The 20,072-nt window shown below is 45.4% G+C and overlaps 1 protein-coding gene across 1 annotated transcript in view; it reads right to left on the bottom strand.

Annotated features, from left to right (window-relative positions):
* The window catches only part of ror1 (receptor tyrosine kinase-like orphan receptor 1), a 275,320-nt gene that overhangs the window by 80,600 nt on the left and 174,648 nt on the right, over positions 1-20,072 (bottom strand). The window contains 1 exon segment of the mRNA XM_084309728.1: positions 1,400-1,690. Coding sequence (XP_084165854.1) covers positions 1,400-1,690 — 291 coding nt within the window.

Here is a 20,072-nt window from a genome sequence, read left to right on the forward strand (position 1 = left end):
CTTACACCTAGGAAGCTATATGCTATGGGACTGATAACCGACTCTCGGTGCACTTTGTGCTCTCAAAAGGCCACCGGCACTTATATGCATATGTATTGGGATTGCCCACCAGTGGCCCGCTTCTGGAGGTCAATAACGGACAAGCTTTCAGATCTGTGTGGCTTAACTATCCCATTCACAGCTGTTACGCTACTCCTGAACGATATAACGACACTACCCGCGTCCGTACAACTGAAAAGGGTTGTCCTAGCGGGCGTCACAGCAGCGAAGAAGCTAATAGCAATGAGATGGAAGGAGCCTGAGAAGCTTACAATGATTAACTGGTCCCTAACTCTATTGGATGTGATTTATCTTGAGATATCCACAGCCCGGGTGATTGGGGTGGGGCAGGCTGGAATTGACCTGTGGTTCGCAGCAGCTGAGAAGGTAAAGACCGCAGTGTGCGGCTGAGCGGGGTTGGGGTGCGTGTTCGGGTGAGTCCGGCGGTCTCTTGGGAGGGGGAGGAGGAAATGTTTTTGTCTGTCTTGTCCTTTGTCTTGTCATCTTGAGTTTAGCTGGGGATATTATGGGGGGGCAGCTATTTAACTATTTCTTCACTGTTTGGCCACTTTTACACGGTCTCTGTGAGTCTATGGAACACCTCTACAGGTTTTTGTTTTTTCATGAAGGTTCATTGCTCTGTTTTCAGGTCGTGTTCCCAAAATTTTTTCCTTGTGGTGGATTGGAGATGTACGTTTTATTAATATAGGGTCACACGGCCGGGAATCGGGGCTGAACACTGGGAAAGACCATTTATTAGATAGTACCCCTTGGAATTAATTTAGAAGGTTGAACTCTGTTTTCTTTTCTCTTGTCTGTATAATTGTTAGTCTGTATTATTATTATTATTGTTTTTGTTATTTTCTTGTGAAGTTCTATGTATTGTGATTGTGGTTAATGTGTTGTCTTGTTTCGTGTGAATAACAATAAAAAAAATTTGATCAAAAAAAAAAAAATCTCATTATAATTGCAAATGAGGGTAAACCTCAAAGTCCCTTTTCAAATCAAAATCAAATAGAAAATCGACAAAGTGACCCTTTTAAACAAAACTCAATTTGAGAACAGATGTGCGGAGTCGTCGACATTCTCCAAAACCCCAGGAGATAATTATCATTCAAAACATGCCAATAATGTACAATATGTAATATCGATGACTGAAACGCAAAACCTCCTGTCTGAAAAATTTCTGATTTAATTTGGATGATGAGAAACCTCCTATCTGCACCTATTCAGTCTGTCTGCAAGATATTTTCCAAAAGCCAAAATCAGTGTATTGTATTGTAAAAAGATAGCATTCTGCAAGAAAACAAGGCGTTTCAGCCATCGATATGTAACATGTAACATGACGAGCGACACTCACCGAACTTGACGAAGAGGACTCCGGTGGTGGTCACCGCCCCGCGGCTGTTGGTGGCGACGCACTGGAAGTAGCCGGTGTCCGTGGTGTCCAGGTTCCGGATGCGGAGGCGCGAGCCATATGGCGTGAGTCTGAAGGAGACGCGGCGCGGCTCTTGAACCACCGGGGCGTCGTTCTTCAGCCAGCGCACTGCGGGCGGCGGGTTCCCCGACACGCGGCAGAAGAGCTCAGCGGTGTGGCCCAGAGATGTGGTGATGTTGTTCATGGGAGCCTCCAGGTGGATGAAGAACGGCCCTGAGAGAGAGAGAGATGTTACATATTAAACATTAAAGTTTAAACATTACATTATTAAACATTAGGGCTGCACGATTTTGGGAAATAATCGAATTGCGATTTTCCGGACAGATATTGCGATTGCGATTAAATTTGCGATTATAATTAAAAAATAATAATAAGCAGCCCCACAGAGGTTTATTGTAAAATGCGGCTTGCATCTGGCCTACGCGGTGGGTCTGTTCGGGACACCGAGCCTGAATTTTTTTCTTTTTACCCGGGAATCGATACTGGTACCTAACGGTACCTTTTTTTCTGTACTTTACTCTCCCTCTCTGAAGTCTAAACACACAAATCTAAAACCCCTTACCTCCCCCTCCCAAACTGTTCCTACAACAATAACAACAACTTGCAAAGGAGATCTTGTATCTCAATGAGACTTCCTGGTAAAAAAAAATAATAATATTGCGATTTGCTAATTGCATCATTTCAAATCGCGATTTCGATTTCAAATCGGTTAATCGTTCAGCCCTATTAAACATGTGTACAGATACAAATAGATGGGGTGGATATTGAAAGAGTTTCTGAAATGACATTTCTTGGTGTCACGATTGATGAAGAAATTAATTGGAAATCACATATTACACATATTCAAACCAAATTGGCAAGGAGCATTTCAGTTATAAACAAAGCAAAGCAAGTCCTGGGTCACAAATCACTTAACATTCTCTACTGTTCACTAGCTTCACCATGTTTAACTTATTGCGTTGAAGTCTGGGGAAATAATTATAAATGCTCATTACACCCATTACACCATCCGACAGAAAAGAGCTGGGCGCATCATTCACAAGGTTGGATATTTGGAACATACTCATGAGGTCCTTTATGATGTTCTGCCTGACAACAGGCATATATATAATAATAGAGGAACGTAGGATCTTTTTTATTTGAGGTAGGATAAAAGTATAACCTAAAGTCCACAACAATACCACAAGTACCAAGTACCACAGAAGTGCACTCAAGTGAAGTATTTGAGTGAATGTGCTTGGATAACTTTCCACGCCCTGGCTGATTCTGCAGTGTGTCGTACTGCACAGCATGAAGGTCTGTTGGCCAAAGACAATAAGGCGTTCTGTCTCAGACACGACTCTGGGCTCCGTCTAAATCATTTATCAAATAATAAATCCAGAGATAAACAGCTGTGATGAAGAATTAGGAGCTGGAAACATCCACATAAAACAATGGAAAGCCCCCGGAAAACACCAGATCTGTCCAAGCGTTGATTGTAATCGTTTATCAAATGCATTAAGAGATTAAAGCTGTTTAAAGAATAAAGCAAGACAAACATCACGGTGGGAATGATGGAACGTCTGTAAAAGGTGAATTCTAATTTCCAGAATCATCCGAGAGCCTCCGTGAGCGATCACCAAGCAGGAGAGATCACCAAGCAGGAGAGATCACCAAGCAGGAGAGATCACCAGGCAGGAGAGATCACCAAGCAGGAGAGATCACCAGGCAGGAGAGATCACCAAGCAGGAGAGATCACCAAGCAGGAGAGATCACCAAGCAGGAGAGATCACCAAGCAGGAGAGATCACCAAGCAGGAGAGATCACCAAGCAGGAGAGATCACCAAGCAGGAGAGATCACCAGGCAGGAGAGATCACCAAGCAGGAGAGATCACCAAGCAGGAGAGATCACCAAGCAGGAGAGATCACCAAGCAGGAGAGATCACCAAGCAGGAGAGATCACCAAGCAGGAGAGATCACCAAGCAGGAGAGATCACCAGGCAGGAGAGATCACCAGGCAGGAGAGATCACCAAGCAGGAGAGATCACCAAGCAGGAGAGATCACCAAGCAGGAGAGATCACCAAGCAGGAGAGATCACCAAGCAGGAGAGATCACCAAGCAGGAGAGATCACCAAGCAGGAGAGATCACCAAGCAGGAGAGATCACCAAGCAGGAGAGATCACCAGGCAGGAGAGATCACCAAGCAGGAGAGATCACCAGGCAGGAGAGATCACCAGGCAGGAGAGATCACCAAGCAGGAGAGATCACCAAGCAGGAGAGATCACCAGGCAGGAGAGATCACCAAGCAGGAGAGATCACCAAGCAGGAGAGATCACCAAGCAGGAGAGATCACCAGGCAGGAGAGATCACCAAGCAGGAGAGATCACCAGGCAGGAGAGATCACCAAGCAGGAGAGATCACCAAGCAGGAGAGATCACCAGGCAGGAGAGATCACCAAGCAGGAGAGATCACCAGGCAGGAGAGATCACCAGGCAGGAGAGATCACCAAGCAGGAGAGATCACCAAGCAGGAGAGATCACCAAGCAGGAGAGATCACCAAGCAGGAGAGATCACCAAGCAGGAGAGATCACCAAGCAGGAGAGATCACCAAGCAGGAGAGATCACCAAGCAGGAGAGATCACCAAGCAGGAGAGATCACCAGGCAGGAGAGATCACCAAGCAGGAGAGATCACCAGGCAGGAGAGATCACCAGGCAGGAGAGATCACCAAGCAGGAGAGATCACCAAGCAGGAGAGATCACCAGGCAGGAGAGATCACCAAGCAGGAGAGATCACCAAGCAGGAGAGATCACCAAGCAGGAGAGATCACCAGGCAGGAGAGATCACCAAGCAGGAGAGATCACCAGGCAGGAGAGATCACCAAGCAGGAGAGATCACCAAGCAGGAGAGATCACCAGGCAGGAGAGATCACCAAGCAGGAGAGATCACCAAGCAGGAGAGATCACCAAGCAGGAGAGATCACCAGGCGTTGCAGGGCCAAGGCTAAAGGCCTCTGCATGCTACAGAAACTTCAAAGCAACTGCAACACAACATTGACAAAGCAACGGTGTTTTAGACACTCTGCCTTTATGCTTCTGCAACATCGACGCGCAAAGTTAGTTTAACTAAAGTTAGTTTAGGTTCGTGTTAACTTTAGATAATGTACAAAATAAACGTATTTCCGGTGATTTTAGACGTCGCTCTTTTATTTTGAAAACCCCCGACCGGAAGTGTTATAGTGTCTGTTGCTAGCAGCTTAACTTTCTGTGCTTTTCGAGCTAACGTTACCGTAACATCATTAGTTTCCAATGGAGAGGACCTCGGCTCACATGCAGCTCAAACTACCTATTGGAATAAATTAATTGATTGATGTTTAACTTGTCCCTGTGTGTGTCCAGTCATTTCGACTAGCAAACGTTGTATTTAACGTTATCTCAGGACGGATACCATTGTATTTACTTGGTTAGCTATGTAGCTAATGTGGATAGCATTTTGAATAGACCCAATGCTAGCTGGCTGGCTACAGCTTTATTTACTAAATTATGGAGGCTTTTTAATCGTCAAGGTAAGAGAGGATTTGTCATGATCAACTGAAGGCGTATGCTATGGAACAATATGTGCTTGGGTTTTCAGAAAAAGGCGAGCTATGTGACGCTGATTATTTAGCGTCAACGCTGGCTTCAACAATGGAGGATATTATTCTCTGCGGGACTAATATTATTCTATGACAGCCCCGCCCCCATTCGCTAACCAACCAATCACTGCTACGCAATATCAACGCAACGGTTGTTCAGATTAGATTCTGGGGACATGTACGCAACGTCCAAGCAACACAGTCTACAAGACCCTCTAAAACAACCGCGCTGAAATCGCGCCGATGTTGTGTTGCAGTTGCTCTGAAGTTTCTGTAGCATGCAGAGGCCTTAAGAGAATAGTCAAAGACTCTAGCCACCCAAACAACTGCCTCTTTGCACTGCTGCTGTCAGGCAAGTGCTACCGGAGTCTCACGGCCAGTACAGATAGACTCAAAAGGAGCTCCTAGGCGAATTAACTCAATACCTTCTATGCGAGGTTTGAGGCAGTGAATAACAACACCAGCCTTATCTCGGGTCTGGCATCCATTGTGTTAACATTAACACTCACTTTAGACACTTTATTCACTTGTCTTACTGTAAGCCATATTTTCTGAAAATTTGCCTAAAATTACATACCCACGTAAATGGAAGATTGCTCCACTTCTACAAGATCCATTTGCATGTTATTGGTATCTAGGGAGTAGGGACATCTATGGACCTCAGGGAATGTAGTCCCACAGTGTCAGTAATATTGTGTCTGTTACTATGCTCGAGTATATTGTAATTTATAAGATAAGACATTCCTTTATTGATCCCCTTGGGATTTCCCCCTCCTTTTTTCCGATTTTTCTCCCATCCCACTGTTAGTCGTTATGCCAATTCCCAACCCCCTTCCTGGTTGTTGCGCACCCCCCCCTACTGTTGGTCTGGGAGGCCGGAGACTGTCACATGCTTTCCTCCGACACATGTGCAGCCAGCCTGGCAGCGCAGATTCTCACCGGGAGAGTGTAACGTGTGGAAGGTCACACTACCTTTCTCCAGATCCTACCCTCGCTGTGCAGGCGCCTATAAATGACCTTATTATGGCGAAGTCATACATCTACTGTATGGATTGGGCCAAATCTCCTCTTTCCAATGGCAATCTGGATTTAATACCACCAGGCGCCCGTTACAGAGCAGCAAAGACTGAATGAAATCTAGTGTAAGTACAGTTATTTGTGTAAAATTTCCATAGCACCGCCCTTTTTACTGGATTGCAACGCGATTCTTTTGTAGACGTTCACAGAAAGGTAAAGAAACAATATACATAGTATTTCATGGCAATAATGTTCAGGTTTGTTCGACCCGTGAGATATAATCACGAAAAATAACGTCAATATTATTTTTCCACGTCGGCCGGCTGAGTTTGACAGTGGCTGGTGTGAGCTGGGTAGTGTAGTTTTATGAAATTCCGTCCATCGAAAGCCCTGGGTCTCCTCTTTCTTAGGACTACAACGATTTCATGACGGCGTCATTGCCCATAATCAATACAATTTGAAATAAAACATTTTGGGGGGGGGGGGGGGGGGGGGTCATTCCATTTGGGCTGTGGGGGGTGCTTAACTCATTCACGGCCAACCACAATAGTCGGTTTGGCCTTGAGCGCCAAAACCAGAGTATCGTTTTTTCTTTTATTTGATTTTAATATCCTATACAGTCTCACGGACCTCAGTGTTCATTGGAACTCATTCTGAGACCCCGAGAGTGCAATACCGGCCGAATCCTGCTAGGTGGCAGTATCGCCTACCCTTTAAAACCTTATTTCACACTGTGTGTTACATTGTATATGGTCCGGGTGGAGAATTTAGACCAAGCCAAGTGAATTCGCTTCATCCGAGCACTTTGGAATGGGTTCATCACACTTCGGCATATCTTCGATCGATCAGAGCATCAAAAAACGACCCCCAAAAAACGAAATAGTAACATGTCCAGGCGAGCAACGCGAACGCCTTTAGCAAAATTCACATAGCGATCCATAACGCAGCTTCCAGGAATTAGCCAGGATCACTCTGAAACTATACAATATTTTTTTTTCTATCCACTTTTTCTCTTATTTTTCTCCCATCCCAATTTCGTATCATCCAATTCAACCCTCCCCTGTCTCGAACACTGTTTCTTGCCTCCCACAAGCCGGCTGCAATGTGGACGAGTCCCCTCCGATACTCGAGGTAGCAGCCGTCGCATCTTTTCACCTGCGCGGCGCGATCTTTCAGCGTCAGGGGTCTGCGCTTTGGAGGGACGCCGCCCCCATCGCTTCTTGATTCTACTGCGCAGGCGCACCAACCAACCTGTAGGAGTCGCTGTCCACAACGTCCGATCCCCACCCCTCAGTTTTCCCTTCCCCTAATACTGCCAATTGTATTAGTACGGACGACCAGCCAAACTGAAAACAATGTGGAGAGCTGGGCTCGAACCCAGCGTCTCCAGCATTGGTGGTGAGTGCCTTGCCCACTGCACCACCTAGCCGCCCAAAACTATACAATATTCACCACGGGATAACATACATGAATAATTTTACTCTTTTTTACATGTTGGACGATAGATAGTGACTGTCAAATGAGCCATAGTATTGTCTCCATAGCTATAATATAGAATATAGATATAGCCCTGCAAACATTGTGACGCACAGTGAAAATCCCTATCTTTTAAAGCGTGGCCCATTGACTACAAGGATGGATAAAACGGCTGGCGCTGAAAGTGTTAATGTCTGAAATCCTCTTTCAGCGCCTCTGTGCCCGTTTTCTTAGGCAGTTAGCCTTACTGGTATGCGCGCCATTTAATATTTTTTTGCATTCGACTAAGAGGTTGGCAGTCGATTATGGCTCCTTTCGATCGATTAGTCGACTATTCGACTAGTCGAGGTCAGCCCTAAAACGTAGTGCTGAAAATAATACACTTTGAATGCTGTTTTGATAGGGTTAGGGTCTTTACTCTTGGCTACATTTGAAAAAGAAACACAACATTAATTAATAGACTGTATTAATCTAATTGTGACATGAAATAAATCTCAAATGACCGGGTTTAAGGGGTTAAACACCATATTGTATCTATTTATTACAAAAATATTTGCACTACACCCATACCTAATTTTTGCATTTAGCATTTTTGTACCTGATCTGATTGTATGAAGCACATTCTCAGGGGCTCATACAGAACCAAGCATTTAACTGTAATGTACATGTACCTTATACGTGACAAATAAAAACAAAGATTTTAACTTGAACTTGAGGACAGATCACCAGGCAGGACAACACAATTTTGCAGATAGCCAACTACCTCAAACTATTGTCTAAAACATATAACTCTGTATGATAGCATGTACAATACTGCTGTATAGACCATATCTATATAATTATATTTATCATATATAAAATTCCATATCTGTCTGAATATACCTGCATATAATCCTTTCTATATACCTATTTATACACCTGCAAATAACCCACATCATTCTGTATGATAGCATGTACAATAATGCTGTATATACCGTATACATATATTTATGTTTACCGTATATATATTTGTATCCAAATCTGTCTGTATATACCTGCATATAATCCTTTTTATATATCATATCTCTTACCTACTCTTACTAGTTATACCACTGGCCAGTATGACTTACTACCATGGTGTATTTATACCTGTATCACTGTACATAATAATACTACTCTGTACATGCATCTGATTAGCACTATTACTCAGTAGTGCTCTTCATATATTTATATCCAATTTAATCACCCTTCCAAAAATATATACAAATATTTTGTTAATAATTAGCAACCATCGATATGTATGTATATGTATACATCACATTCCTGAAGATAATATTAATGTTTAGCTCCACAGATTCCCAGGAGAAATCAAGATATGCTGCAGAGAACCTTTTAATGGTTATCTGGCGAACGTACTGTACTGCGCTCCCCACAGAGGCCGCCGGTCAAAAGGTCAAAGGTCACGAGTCAGACTCCAACTTATGATGTCATGGATGCGGGACATCGACATAATCCTTTGTGGACTAGTATAATCGTTTGTCAAATGAAGTAAGAGATTAATAGCCCTATAAAAAGATCAGGCAATCAAAATATTTGCAGGAGAATGATGCAAGGCCCTGTGAGAGATTAAATAAAGTCCTGTGACCCTGGTCTCTGGCAGAACGGAACCAGGACTCCAAGTTCACATCTCCAGGCACTGTGTGTGTGAGTGAGTGAGTGAGTGAGTGAGTGAGTGAGTGAGTGAGTGAGTGAGTGAGTGAGTGAGTGAGTGAGTGAGTGAGTGAGTGAGTGAGTGAGTGTGTGAGTGAGTGAGTGAGTGAGTGAGTGAGTGAGTGAGTGAGTGAGTGGGTGAGTGAGTGAGTGAGTGAGTGAGTGAGTGAGTGAGTGAGTGAGTGAGTGTGTGAGTGAGTGAGTGAGTGAGTGAGTGTGTGTGTGTGTGTGAGTGAGTGAGTGAGTGAGTGAGTGAGTGAGTGAGTGAGTGAGTGAGTGAGTGAGTGAGTGAGTGAGTGAGTGAGTGTGAGTGAGTGAGTGAGTGAGTGAGTGAGTGTGTGTGTGAGTGAGTGAGTGAGTGAGTGAGTGAGAGAGAGATGCCTGTACTACTGTACAATCTTACACAAAAGACAAACACACACACACAAACACACACACACACACTCTTTAACTGTTGTAGGAATCCTTTACAAGGTATTTTGTGGTTGTCACTGGAGTAACAAATTATTAGGCTTTTCACCATGGCTGTACGCTGCCAGAATGTGTGTGCGTGTGTGTGTGTGTGTGTGTGTGTGTGTGTGTGTGTGTGTGTGTGTGTGTGTGTGTGTGTGTGTGTGTGTATGTATGTGTGTATGTGTGTATGTATGTGTATGTGTGTATGTGTATACGTGTGTGTGTGTGTGTGTGTGTGTGTGGGTGTGAATGTGTGTATGTACAGTATTGTGTGTGTGTGTGTGTTGCCAGACATCCTGTGTGTCATGGGGTTTCCCTGCCTTCAGAGAGGTTTATGCAGAGCAGTAGTCACATTTATCACTCGTACACTGCAGGGAGATGAGTCTTTAAACAGGAGATGTTATGTATCTTCTCAACCATTTTATACGACTTCCTTCAATCTGTGGAACACGTTCGTTACGCTTTGTTTTAGTCTTTTGCAAAGAAACTAAATCAAATTCAGACTATTTCTTTTTCATCGCCTGGTGTTAAACAGTGTTTCTGGTGGCCAACATTTCATGGTTTCCTTCCCTGCCTGGCTGCCTCCAGCGCACGCCCCAGGAGTACGACACTTCACTGGGCAGCACAGTTCACTTCATTAGGTAGGCAGGGTTCCTAGCTCCAGAAAGCGTCCCTTGTGAGATCACAATGAGCAATGATTCTCAACAACTTGTTTAGGCTTGTTAACCTGAAGAGGTCAAACCCAGGCCAAACGGTGAGGTGTCTTGTGCTATTAAGCACTTTGCTACTAATTAATCTACTGTGCCTATATCACTAGCTACTATAAGATAAGATAAGATATTCCTTTATTGATCCCCTTTGGAAAATGTACTATGTCTATTAGGGGTGGGGGGGGGAATCGATACATAGTAGTATCGCGATACTTTGCGTGGCGATACTGTATCGATACAGGGACGCCAAGTATCGATATTTAATTATTCATAAAAAATTAAAAATAAATTGTATAAGGAAGTTGCATTGTTCATTTCAATACCTGTAATACACACACACGTGCATTCAGTTAAGTTGGAATATGACTGTAATACAAACAGTTCAGTTTGTCAGGTACATGCAACACAGATTACAGTGTTTACATCTGTCTGCTTGAGAAAATACCATGTTCTGCAATAAAAATGATTGAAGTGAGATGAACAGACTGAACTTTATTTTATTAGATTTATTTATTTATTTTATTTTATTTATTACTTTGCAGTTAGAAAAAAAAAATGTGATACAAAAAAATATATATATATATCGCAATATTCGCGGCTCAAGTATCGCGATAGTATCGTATTGCGAGGTCTCTGGCGATTCCCACCCCATTGTCTATACTGCTATCTACTATGTACTATGTCTATATTACTATCTACTATGTACTATGTCTATACTACTATCTACTATGTACTATGTTAATACCCTTATCAAGTCAAGAGTCAAGAGTCACTTTATTGTCCCATCAGCTGGGAAATTTGTCTTGGGCTTACACCCACTACAGCCACAGATACGTACATACAGACATGACACAACACAACTGACTCCAAACAATACACAATATAAAAGATACAGTAAAGTACCTGCACAGCAGGATGTCTGGCAACACCACATTAGAATAGTATACACAAATAATATAATACTAATATTATAATATTATAGTTAGTATACACGATAATATAGCAACCAATATCCGTTCGATAGTTGCCCTTTATCTGGCACTATTTAAAGGTTTAACTGAGATCGGAATAAAGGAGTTTTTAAACCTGTTTAGTCTAGAGAGCGTGGAACTCTAAACCTCCTCCCAGAGAGCAGCAGCTCATACTCGGCATGTAAGACATGGGAGGGGTCCGAGACTATTCTATTGGCTTGCCTTAGAGTAGCCTGTTCAAAAATAGACTGCAGGGATGGGTGACCTTTCACCCCTATGATCTTCCATGCAGTCTGCATCAGACGGACCAGTTTGGACTTTAGTTGTACAGACAGGTTACCAAACCAAGCTGTAATACCGTATCTGATGAGACTCTCTAATACAGATTGGTAGAAAAGTAACATACATTTTTGATCTACACCATGCACTCTAAGGCGACGTAGAAAGTGCAGTCGTTGTTGTAGTCTGCAACACAGGCTATCTACATGGGTGTTCCAGGTTAGTGTGTTATCGACAAAAATCCCAAGATATTTATATGAAGAGACCTGTGAGATGGACTGTGTGTGGATGACCACAGGTCATCTATATGCTCTGTAAATAACTATGTACAGATACCGAGATGTCACACCATGTTACCTGTTACCTGTTATTGCACAATTTTTTATATGTTATGTTTATATTTTATATGTTGTACCACTGTATTGCACATCGTTGCGGGCTAGACCACCCGCATTTCATTGTATACTTGTATGCCGTGACAAATAAAACTCTTGACTTGACTTGACTGTGGTCCCCAACACCTCTGGGGTCAAACACCATCTCCTCAGTCTTCTTAACATTTAAAACCAGACAGTTATTGTCGCACCAGTTTACAAACCTCTTGTTTTCCGAACAATAGTCAGCTAGGTCACTGTCATTCTTAATTAGAGCTAAAATGGCAGTGTCATCAGAAAATGTTATGAAGCGGTTGTTAGGATAGATGCTTCTGCACTTGTTCGTATACAAGGTAAAAAGCACAGGTGAACTTACTATACCCTGGGGAGCTCCAGTGCTCAGGGTTCTAGATTCTGAAAGAGTGCCGTTAACACTGACCTGCTGTGTACGGTTAGTTAAAAAGGAATGATACCATTTTATAATGAGAGGGTGGACATTAAGCCCATTCAACTTCTCAATTAAAAGGTGCGGCTGTATCGTATTAAAAGCTGAACTAAAATCTACAAATAAAAGTCGGACATAAGAGGTAGGATCCTCTAAGTGCTTAGATATAAAATGAACCAAGGCTGAGGCCGCATCATCAGAACCTGTATTACACCTATAAGCAAACTGAAAAGGATCCAAAGAACAGCTGACATCAGTTTTCACTATATTGATAATTATTTTCTCTAAACACTTCATGATCACTTATACTACTACCTACCATGCTTATATGTCTATACTACTCTCTACTATGCTACTATGTCTATACTACTATCTACTATGCTACTATCCTTGATTCCTTATACTACTACGCTTATATGTCTATACTATACTACTATCTACTATGTACTATGCTACTATCCTTAAACGGCTACCTACTATGCTTATGTCTATACTACTCTCTACTATGTCTATACTACTATCTACTATGTTCTAGTACTATGCTACTATCCTTATACTACTACCTACTATGCTAATATGTCTATACTACTACCTACTATGCTAATATTATGTCTATACTACTATGAACTACTAAGCGTCAGCTAAATGACTAAATGTAAATGTAAATGAGTATCAATATAATTCCTCCCTGGCGCCTAAATAACATTTCAGTCAAATCCATACAAAGAAGTCACACATTCGATTTTTTGTGTATGTTAAAATAAATTGCCATGTACAAACGCCTTCACGCACATAATGTCTAACTTAATAGTATCTATCAGTAGAAACACTTTAGAATAACTAGCCTGTAGTAGATATATAATAATAGATAATTCATAAAAAGTTAATTAGAGTTATTAATGACTTGTTAAATGTTTGTTAATAGCTGGTTAATGATTTTAAACTATGCCTTATGAGTAGTTAATAGATCCTGAACAAGATATTCATAAACTTACTAATGACTTGTTACATATTTATTAATAGTTGACTAACAACATTCAGTACAAGTAAACCCCCTCTGCTGCCAACTCCTCCTTAAATAATTAACGTATTAGTAAGTAGTTTACTAATAGTGTGTTAACCAACTATTAACAAATATTCACTTATAGTCAAACAGTCACTTATAAGTTATAAATGGTAATTGGCTGCATTTATATAGCGCTTTTATTCAAAGCGCTTTACAATTTGTTCCTCACATTTGACCCATTCACTCACACATTCACACACCGACAGTGGAGGCCACCATGCAAAGTGGCGACCTGCTCATCGGGAGCAGTTAGGGGTTAAGTGTCCTCGGACACGCTGTCGGGGAGGAGCGGGAATCGAACCAGGGAACCTTCGGATTACCAGACGACTGCTCTACCTCCTGAGCCACTGTCGCCCCAGTTTGTGAATGATCTTCTAACTATTTACAAGCGATCGTTATTCTAAAGTGTGTATTCAAACGCGGCCTCTTGGTAGAGAGACCAAGGTAACCTCGTTAAACAAGCGGCGGCGAGATAACGTTAGCTTAAACTAATGTTACAGCGATACACTATAGACAGATGTCTGTTGTCATAAAAGATAGATGGTTTCCTGAACGTTCTCCCCTGCAGAGTCAAGATGAAACGCAACATAAAAGCGGCCTTAAAAGAACATCTGTAGAAACCGATCATTGTACAATTCATCCCTCATCCCGCCTGGCATCTTTAGCATCCAGAGCCATGTGAACGGAGCTCAGAGCGCAGGACAACCTCTGGTAGAGTATATATCAAAGTAAACATATATAGTAAGACAAGACTAGTGGAATGCACCGTGAAACCCAGGAGACACAACTGGAGCCCACTCAAAAGGCTTAAAGGGGACATATTTTAGTTTTTTAGTATGAGTTAATAGGGCTTTGAGGTCTGTACAAAAAAATTGTTGGAAAAAACCCACTCGGATTATGCATTCTCAGCCTATATACCTCTGTTTCAGTCCTGTTCTCATTCTAGCAGCCTCTATATCCATCTGTTTCAGTCCTGTTCTCATTCTAGCAGCCTCTATATCCATCTGTTTCAGTCTTGTTCTCATTCTAGCAGCCTCTATAACTCTCTGTTTCAGTCCTGTTCTCATTCTAGCAGCCTCTATAACTCTCTGTTTCAGTCCTGTTCTCATTCTAGCAGCCTCTATAACTCTCTGTTTCAGTCCTGTTCTCATTCTAGCAGCCTCTATATCCCACGGTTTCAGTCCTGTTCTCATTCTAGCAGCCTCTATACCTCTCTGTTTCAGTCCAGTTCTCATTCTAGCAGCCTCTATACCCCTCTGTTTCAGTCCTGTTCTCATTCTAGCAGCCTCTATACCTCTCTGTTTCAGTCCTGTTCTCATTCTAGCAGCCTCTATACCTCTGTTTCAGTCCTGTTCTCATTCTAGCAGCCTCTATATCCCTCTGTTTCAGTCCTGTTTTCATTCTAGCAGCCTCTATACCTCTCTGTTTCAGTCCTGTTCTCATTCTAGCAGCCTCTATACTAGGGGTGGACGGTATAAACGGTATACGGTATAAACGGTATGAATTTGCTCTACGGTATGGATTTTGACTATGCCGTGTAACCGGTAGGGCAGCTCTAAAATAGCAATGACGTCATGTAACCACAGCGTGACTATTTCACTCGCATTTGCCCCTAAAAATAGATAGAATTAGTCATAGATAATAGATATGTGCGAACTGGAAAAAGTTATTTAGGAGGCTTCGCGCAGTGGGCGTGCCAGCCCCTACCGCACGCATGTAAACACAGATCTAGTAGTCTAGTGGGACGGGACACGGGAGCGTCTCCCTGAGCTAACGTTAGCTTAGCTACCGTTACAAAATTACCCAGTCAACTATTCACTTTTAGTTTAATACATGATGAGGCTGCGGCATTGTCTAACCGAACGGTATCTAGTCGGCCAGCTACCGATAGCTCCTGACATCAACAAGCGCTCCACAAAGTCTAGTAGAGACGTGTATGCTACCTGTTAGCTCACGTTAGCGCAAGTTAGTTCACCGTTCAAAACGAAATGTCCCATTGAACTAAATAATTCACTGAGGTGTTACAAAGGGTCAGATTAAACCGAATATATATATTTATTGCCTGAGATCCCATGTATAATATTTGTATATCGTTTGATATCCCCTGTATATTCCTTGTACAATATGCACTGAATATCCCTTTAGTCTAGCAGGACAGACCATAATATTCATTCCCCTATTGGAAGCGATCCCCTGGCGCCAGGTACAGAGTAAAGCCTTACCCCCTCGAGCTGACTTGAAAGCTGCCGCCAGGACTTGCCCAAACATGCCCGCTTTCGCCCACGGCTACGAGACCGAGAGGCGACAGAAATGAGATAGGCACTATTTGTCCGCCGTGGATATAAATATGGCGCAAGAATACAGAACCCCCCTTGCAGTTCCTCTTCAGTTCGCCTTCAGTTCAGTCTGGTTCAGTTACCGAGTAAAGCCTTACCCACTACGCAACGTGCGGTACAGCAGGGCTCGTATCGCCCCAATATAGTCTCGTGTTATCCTAAATACGTCTGTTTGTCGTATCGTTCTCTATTCATTAGTAAACCTTCATTACGAGTCAAAGACCACGTGGAGTGAGTAATTGTGCGTCGACATAGAGCACTTATTGCCCGTGCTAATAGTATAGTAACGTCAAGTTCAGCCGTGCATTACCGCACCGGAGGATTTACACCGGAGCAGCAGCACCACGGAGGACTTACACCCCACCGGCAGTGCCACTCTCCGGGCAAGGATTATTATTCTTCATTGCTTTGACCAAGCTGCTGGAACAGAGAACCGCCTACCCCACTGCTACTGTGGGATCTACACCTGCCCGTGAGACCATCACTCAAGCCAGTCTCTGTCGAACCAGAGGCTCCACGGCTCTCACCTACACGGCGCGCATCCTGGGACCAGGTTGCTTTCCCCGCTGCTCCAGGGTGACATCGCCCCCGTGAACCATTGACTTGCATAGAGCTTTGGCCCCCTCTGCTGGCTTACAACCGGTAGTACATCCTTTCCCAGAAGATCCCTAGATAATTACTTAATATTTACTATTGACTCGCCTATGCACCTTCTATTTGCCTTATAAGCGCAATTGACCAAAGTAATGTAATATCATACCCCTTTATGTAATAAATATTCGAACCGAGTGTTCTGTGTGGAAAACCGTGTTATTGTGGAGTGTTCTAATCTAATAATACTTATGTACAGTATTGGCCAGAAGTACATAGACGGTAGTGATTAATGATATCAGTACTTGATTAATACAGTCAGGGAATTGTACCCCTCAGTTACAATTGGTCCTTCGATAGCCGAGATAATAATTAGCGTAATATTAATATAATATTAATATTGGCATGGCCGATGACGAACACTCCACAAACGGTTCTCCTAAGCTAGATCGCCCGCAGCGCAGACGACAGCCACCTCCCTACCTAGAGGCATACTCTGTCAGTCCAATACCTAGCTTTAAAGGGAAATTAAACGCGGAAAAAGTAGAAAGTAAAACTATGTCCGACCCTAACAACCAGGCTACCCCGCCAACAGAGGCCCTAGTGGGTTCAAATGTAACTGACCAAGCTCACGGTGGGGACCAGGAGGGAACTGACACGACTTTACCCCCAGACATAGCCCCCGCTCAGCCCCGGGAGGAAGACAACCCTAGAGAGACACGCACCCAGGAGACGGATCTCCTCGGTACGCAACCGGAGAATGGATCTCCAACAAGTACTGCCGGGAGCCGATCGCCCCGAACGGCGTCTTCCCCCAGCGAGGCGGACAAGATGCTGGCGCAAGCACTCATCGCCACCCTGGCAGCCTCCACCGAACGCGATCGACTTCAAGCGCAACAGACGTGCGAGCGCGAACATTACGCAGGTGAGCGAGAGCGCTTCCAGGCGCAACAAAGGAGCGAGGACGACCGAATAAGACTGGAGACCAGACGCCTCCAGACAGAAGAGAACATCGAGCGAAGCCGCGCCGACGTCGCAAATGCACAGCTCCACGCCGCCCATGCCAGCGCCAACGCCACGTCGCCAATGCGCAGCGCGACGCCGCCAATGCCCAGCGCGAAGCAGCGCGCAACGCAGCCCATGCCCGGCGCGAGGCAGAGCGCGACCGGATGCAGGCGGAGCTGATGGACAAACTGGTTGCCATGGCGACACCCCCTCACTCCGCACGGAGCTCCCAGAGGTCGTCAAGACATGGGTCTAGGACACATTCCCCCACCCGACGAAGCGACCCGGGACCCCGCCTACAGGAGGATCCTGTCCACGTCTCCGAACCCCGCCTACAGGAGGAGCCTGTCCACGTCTCCGAACCCCCTCCCCAGCCGGTCCATACGAGACCCAGCAACCGGGTAACGGAACCGAACCACGCCGAGAGACTGAACAGAAGACTCCAGGTCCTAGCAGAGGAAGAGGAGGAGGAAGAGGAGGGGTGTCAAGCCGACCAGCAGCAACGTGCTCTGGCCCAGGAGGCCGAGTACAGCCCCGACCCGCAGCGACGTACTCAGGACCAGGAGGTCCAGTACAGCCCAGAAGTCAGCCCCGAGGCCCTGCGCTACAAACCCCCGACTCAACTCACGGGTGAGCTTGACGCACCGCCAGCCCCGAGGAACAGCACCTGGGTACCCGACCTTCGGTACCCACCAAGTAACAGCCCAAGACGACACGCCAGAGGAGACTCGCCTAGGAGGCCTCTCCCCCAACGCTCACCGATGTGCCAGTCATCCATGACATCATACATTGGCACACCGACGATTCCCAACTTCATCCATGAGAATCGAGCACAGTACACGGAGCTCCGGATGTGCTTAGAGACAATGCTGGTGGATGTCGCTGATGAACGCCACAAGTATGCAATATTACTCCAGCACCTGAAAGTGCCCCGAGCGCACAACATAGCGCTAGCCTATGCCACCTCTTCGACCCCATACACAGCGGCCCTTGCGGCGCTGGACCAGAGATATGGACGTATATGGGATTACGTAATAGAAGAGATAAGGCATATTGACCGCTTACCCCCAGCCACAGACAATCGCTCACTAGACGACCTGTCAATCAAAGTGCAGTCCCTGGTGGGGATGCTGGGAGCGCAACGGGAGAAGGGCAGGCATGAGCTATACGCCAACTCTAACGTTGAGAGGATTTTGGAGAAGCTGCCACCCGCAAGACAGGAGCGCTTTCGGCGGCAGAGGGACTACCGCGACCCCGACGGCCCCGAGCCATCCCTCCTTGATCTGGCCAACTTCCTGGCGAGAGAAGTCAGCAGCTTACGACTGGATACCTTCGGGCGGAGCACGCCCAGCTCCAGAGAGGGACCCAGGAGAATAAATGATGGAAGAAGATCGGTGACTGTCATGCACCAATCAGAGTCAGTACCGCAGCACTCCAACCACAACACCCCCTCGACGAAAGAGGACCAGTGGAAGATTGAGTGCCAGTACTGTGAGGGAGAACATCGGCTCCATCAGTGCGAGGAATTCAAGAAGCTGACCACGGAGGATGTGAGCCAGTGGGTCAAGGACCACCGCCGCTGCTTCCGCTGCGCGCGCAGCCACCTAGCAGCTGAGTGCCGCCTGAAGAAAAAGTGCAGCAGGTGCGGTGGCACCCACCTGGAGGTCCTGCACGACATCAACAAGCGTCACCCAGGACAACAGAGTGGGCCCGTCGCGGTCATGTACCACGCCGAGGCGGTGGCACCAGCACCGAAGTTCCACCAGACCGCTCCCTTCTGTCCCGACTGCTACGGCAGACACTGGCGGACAAGGTGCGACTCGTACCATATAGAGTCTACGTCACCACCCGAGACAGGAGTGCTCCACATTGACCAGCACAGCGAGACCCCCCGAGTGCTCCTCAAAGTGGTCAGAGTGCTCCTGAGCCACGGGGACAAAGTCATGGACACTTACGCCGTCCTTGATGACGGGTCAGAGAAGACCCTTCTGCTCGCGTCCGCTGCGGCCCAGCTGGGACTGCGGGGGAGCAAGAACCAAATGACGATTCGGACAATAAGAAGAGATTTAAACACGATAAAGGGCGAGAATGTCTCCTTCACTATCGCAGCAAGCGGGCAGCCAGAGCGACGGTACAAGATCACAAATGCTTTCACCAGCCAAGAAATAGGACTATCGCAGTACACCTACCCTGTCACCAAGTTGATGGATAAATATGTGCACCTGCGTCAATTACCTATCCCGCTCATAGACGGCGTTACCCCGACCCTGTTGATAGGCTCCGACCATGCAGACCTCATAGTCCCGATTGACCGGATCCATACAGGCCCCCGAGGCTGTCCTGCAGCAGTCGAGACCCGCCTAGGATGGACATTGCAAGGCCCCCTCGCTAAATCTCTCAACCGAACAGCAGCCACTAGTTGCTTCCACTCCAGAGCAACAGAAGAAGACACCGGCCTCTCCCCCATACAGCAGAGGCTATTGACATTAAGCGAGAGGCCCGTGAGAGAACCGTGGGTACCAGAGGGAGTTCGGAACTCCACCCCCCTCAGCTGCGCTTCAGACGTAGCT

This window comes from Notolepis coatsorum (assembly GCF_963971535.1).
Source record: "Notolepis coatsorum genome assembly, chromosome: 3".
In the NCBI taxonomy this organism is placed as follows: domain Eukaryota; kingdom Metazoa; phylum Chordata; class Actinopteri; order Aulopiformes; family Paralepididae; genus Notolepis; species Notolepis coatsorum.